This window comes from Chinchilla lanigera, unplaced genomic scaffold (assembly GCF_000276665.1).
Source record: "Chinchilla lanigera isolate Chin_1 unplaced genomic scaffold, ChiLan1.0 scaffold00002, whole genome shotgun sequence".
Lineage (NCBI taxonomy): Eukaryota > Metazoa > Chordata > Mammalia > Rodentia > Chinchillidae > Chinchilla > Chinchilla lanigera.
Genome location: NW_004955403.1, coordinates 54,058,350 through 54,062,700, shown reverse-complemented (window position 1 = coordinate 54,062,700; position 4,351 = coordinate 54,058,350). Strand labels below are relative to the sequence as shown.

The 4,351-nt window shown below is 56.5% G+C and overlaps 1 protein-coding gene across 1 annotated transcript in view; it reads right to left on the bottom strand.

Moving 5' to 3' along the window:
• Positions 1 to 3,150: 3,150 nt before the first annotated feature.
• LOC106148586 overlaps positions 3,151 to 4,351 on the bottom strand; it is a gene marked incomplete at its 5' end in the record, with an annotated part of 3,103 nt that continues 1,902 nt past the window's right edge. The window contains 1 exon segment of the mRNA XM_013514617.1: positions 3,151 to 3,836. Coding sequence (XP_013370071.1) covers positions 3,330 to 3,836 — 507 coding nt within the window. The 3' untranslated portion in view covers positions 3,151 to 3,329.

The following is a 4,351-nucleotide window of genomic DNA, read 5'->3' as shown; positions in this document are numbered from 1 at the left end:
GCATGCTATTATCTTTCAAATAATTTCCCCCAGGGCATTTGTTTGCCTTCTCTTCCGGGGCTGCAGTGGTGTGAACAGGAGACCCTTGGAGACTCTGCTCATTTTGCTTTGCATTTTTGCTTCCCCTGCACTGCAGACTGGGTCACTTCTGTGCCTTATTCTCCAGTGTCTGTGGCGTCTGCTTCCGCTACCGAGACACCAGGGCACACTCTGTTCCATGGGACGTTTTCAGTCCTCAGATCCCCATTTTGCTCTTTTTCATAGTTTTTATTTCTCTGTTGAATGTTTATTTCTATCTTTTCACTTATTTCAATCATGGTTCTACTACCTGTGTAAAGACTGCTAATTTCAACAACCAGGCCACTGCGTAGTTAGCTTGAGTTTGTCTGTCGTCTCTCCTGTTGAGAAATGGTTCTATTTGCCTGGTCCTTTGCACATCAGGCAACTGAATCCTGGGCACCCTGACTGCTCTGACGCAGACTTGGTTTCCTGTGATAATGACAGGACTCGGTGGCCAGATGTGGAGGTGCCCAGTGAGTAACTCAAAGCAGGGCAAAGCTCTCCCTCCCTCAGCACCTTACCCCTCTGACCAGATGCCTGCTCAACCCCGCCTACCTCGCCTCCCTTCAAGACTGCGCACCCCAGGATGAGTCGCTAAGTCCGTCTCAGGGTGTGCAGGGATCTCCCACTGCCAGCTCCCACGGTTTCCAGTTTCGAATGCCTGAGGGTGAAGCCTCCCTGTACTTGTCTCCAACCTGCAGGCTCCCTGTGGGACCCGAGGGAAGCAGAGGCTCCGGATGGTCCCATGCTGAGGTCACACCCGAAGCGGGAGCAGTTGCCCCAGGATGAGAACTGCATTGTGTCTGCTGCCAATGTGATGGTCTCCCAGGACGTGCAAAACCGGTTCTGAGATAATGATCAACCAGACCCTCCCAGCCTGCCCACTAACGCTTGCCTTTGCTCCCGTTACCCATAAAACCCCATGGTTTCCATCAGCCCCTGGCAGACAGACTTTGAATCTCTCTTTCTGTCCTCCCAGGCTGGCCACGCCAACCAAAGCTCCATTCCCGCCCTTCGCTGTGGCATCATGGGGAGCTGGCCGGGCCTGGTCTGCTGGGGCCTCCGGAGCAAGGGCTTCCACCGCAAACCCTCGTGCGCTCGTCAGAATGCTGTTCTGTGGGTTCAGCAGATCCACTGCAAGCTCCTTCCTGCCGCCTGTGGACAGGTTCTCCATGCTGTCCACGCTGCCCGCCTGGCCTGTGCGGTCCCCGGCAGCGGGGAGCTGGGGATGCTCACTTCTCCCTGGGATCCCCTCCGGGTGGTCTGAGCTCCGGACAGATTCCTCTCAGAAGTCCACATCCGCTGCAGGCCTGCAGCTCTGCAGAGGCAGAACTGGCTTCACGGTCGGGCCAACACAGAGGAAATGTAACAGAGAGAAGACACGACTGCTGCCTGCCCTGGACACAAGGGCCCCTCCCTGGGAGATCTTGTTTTCAGGGTGCCAGAGCAGCCGCGGGAAAGGCAGGAGAGGAGAGAGAGGAAGCCAGGCCCCCGGGAACTCGAGGGTCCCGGCCACTGTTCAAGTCTTTCTTCCTCCTTCCGTCTTGCTGCCCTTGTCCACCTTTCGCGGCTCCAGGCAGCGGCTGCGTTTGTCCCCTCATTAGCTGGGACTGGGCCGCGGAAGAAGTGGTCTGGTGGCCTCGTTCCCTGCGCTGGGGCCCGGCCAGGCAGGACCCAGCCCTCGCCCCTCCGCTCCCTGGGACGCCATCGGTGTCCAGTCATGCATAGGCCAGGCTCAAGCAAGCATAAGTGCCGCATGCATGCATGGTCAAAAGAGGAGTGGACAACAAATCCTGAAGGGATTTTCAAAAGAGAATTTAACCTAAAATACATGCCGCGAGTCTAAAGGTGAAATGACATTAGGACGATGAGGATGACCATGATTCTTTTGCTTAAGGTTTGAGACCAGGGGCAGAAACTGTAGACACAGCAGGGTTTTGAAAGATTTGAACGGAAGGATTTTTCTCCAGCTTTAATACTGCCTAAGAAATACAGCTCTTGGCAGAGAGGGTAACTTGAAAGTAATAGGCCATTCCGAAAACAACAGAAATTGGCGTGGATTTTGGAAAGAGAAAGAAATATGTAAAAATCTAGGCTTTAAATTTTGAGAACAAAAATGGCCCTAGCGTGTGTTGTGGAAGATAAAGGAAAGTGGAGCGCATTACCCACCCCCTCCTCCCCCTCCTCCCCTCCATCCGGTGTCCTCACTGGCTCTGGTGCCGCTGCAGCCCAGGGAAGGCGACAGGAGTGTCACAGGCCAACGCCGAGTGCTGGGGCTGCGTGTGCAGGGCACGGGTCCCTGCGACGCTGCTGGTGTCCCTGATGTCCCCAGGCAGGCGAGAGGGGGACTCTCGGGGCCTCAGCAGCAGACAGATGGGGCGTGGTGCCACCACCAGGCACTCTGCTGCCGCGGGAGGGTCGGAAGGAGAGGGAAGGGACACTTCCCATGCCCTCAGCTCTCAGCTGAGCGGAGTCATTTGTTCAGGTGACAGGAATTACAGGACACCGCGGGTCAGAGCAGTTCTGCTGAACCCAGCATCTTATTATTGCTGAACCTTCAATGTGATTCATGAGAATAAACTTTGGGAAAACAAAGCGAGCTTTAACAGTGGCTGTAAAGCACAACAGTCCTTCAGAACAGTCTTGCCACTATCTGGAGTTACAGGCAGCTGAAGAATAATCTCTGACAGCAGCTCTGAGCTCACCGTGGAGGGAAGATGGGGTGGTGCTTGCCTGATTCTGCCAAGGGTCACTTCGGGCTACCCGTGGTGTGGCATTCTGGATCCGACCAGTGCTGCCACCCCTGCGGAGCTGGGCCAGGCCTCCTGGGCCCGTGGTCACACAGAGAGTGCAAAGGAGCCTGTAGCTTCAGATCCAGGTTGGGGCGAATGGCTGAGTATTAGGTAGCAAGTCCAGGCACAGTGAGCCTTAGAAAGGTTGAAGGCAGAGGTGGGTGTGGTGGCACATGCCTGTAATCTCAGCATTCGGGAGGCTGAGGCAGGAGGACTGCAAGTTCAAGCCCACGCTGGGCAATTTACTTAGCAAGACCCTGTCTCAAAAAGAGAAAAAAAAAAAAGCTTAGGGCTGTAGCACAGTACGGGGAGACTGGGTTCGATCCCCAGGGCTGCAAAAAAAAAAAAAAAGTTGAAGGAAGTTGGCACCTGCCAGAGAGTGGGTGAAGTTGTGGTCAGAGAGCATGTCAAGGAGGCTTCAAAGGGTGCTCTGGGGGTAGGAGACACCAGGCCTGGGGACCCACACAGCCGGCACAGTCAGTCCTGGGGCAGCTCAGAGGGCTGGGAAGGCCAAGGGATCAGGTGTCGGGAGGGAGTGGCCTGGCCTGCACACTGAGGGAGGAAGGAAGGAGGGAAGGAAGGAAGGAAGGCAGGCAGGCAGGCAGGCAGGAAGGAAGGGAGGGAGGGCTCAGCACCTGGGCGACCGACCGGGGCACAGCGAGGTCCCAGGGCAGGAAGTTCAGCGCAGACTCTGTGCCCTATCTGGGGACAAGGCCCTTCCAGGCCGAGAGGGGGCACGGTGGGTGGCGGTCCCCTCCTGTCCCTGCCCCTCGTCCCAGGGCGCTGGGTGTCTGTGTCCCAAGGCGCGCCTCTCCCCAAGGACGAGGCCTGTCTCCTACGGCCACTCCTATGGGCATGGTGTCCCCGTGAGGTCGCAGCGAGGGGCGGGTGGCGCACTCCACCATTCGAATCTGGGGGCACGGGGCTCAGGCCCAGCAGCTGATCTGGAGAGGATGGTCGCGACCTGGGTGCAGTCGGGCAGGGCTGAAAAGGGAGAGAGCGCGGGCGAGCACAGCCCCACCGGGAGCGGGGGAAGGGCGGTCGGGAGGGGTTCTAGGTGCGGTTTGGGGGCAAAACTTGTGGAACTCACTGGAGTGATACAGGAAAATAGAAACTCCCACCCTGAACGGTATCTGGGCCGAGTTCGTGTTCTCTAAAAACGAAGAATGAATTTTAGGAACAATGAAGGCTAAGAGCAGAATATATTTACTGAAGGAAAGAAATCGTCTGTCCCAGAGAGGGACAGAGGGGGGCGGGTTGGTTTGCCAGGGCCTTTGCCTTTCCCGGGGCTTTTTCGGGGCAAACCCCGAGGTGAGGCGGGCCCAAGATAGGGGAAAATGGAAATCACAAGGTGGGCATGAGGTGGGACAAAACCATGGTCAGCCAATGAGATTACAAGGATAATTGTTCGGGTAAAATTGATGAAATCCGGATCAGATGGGGAAGCGAGTCAGGTAGTAAGCGGGCGTGAACACAGAACAGGGGCTTTTCCTGTACGG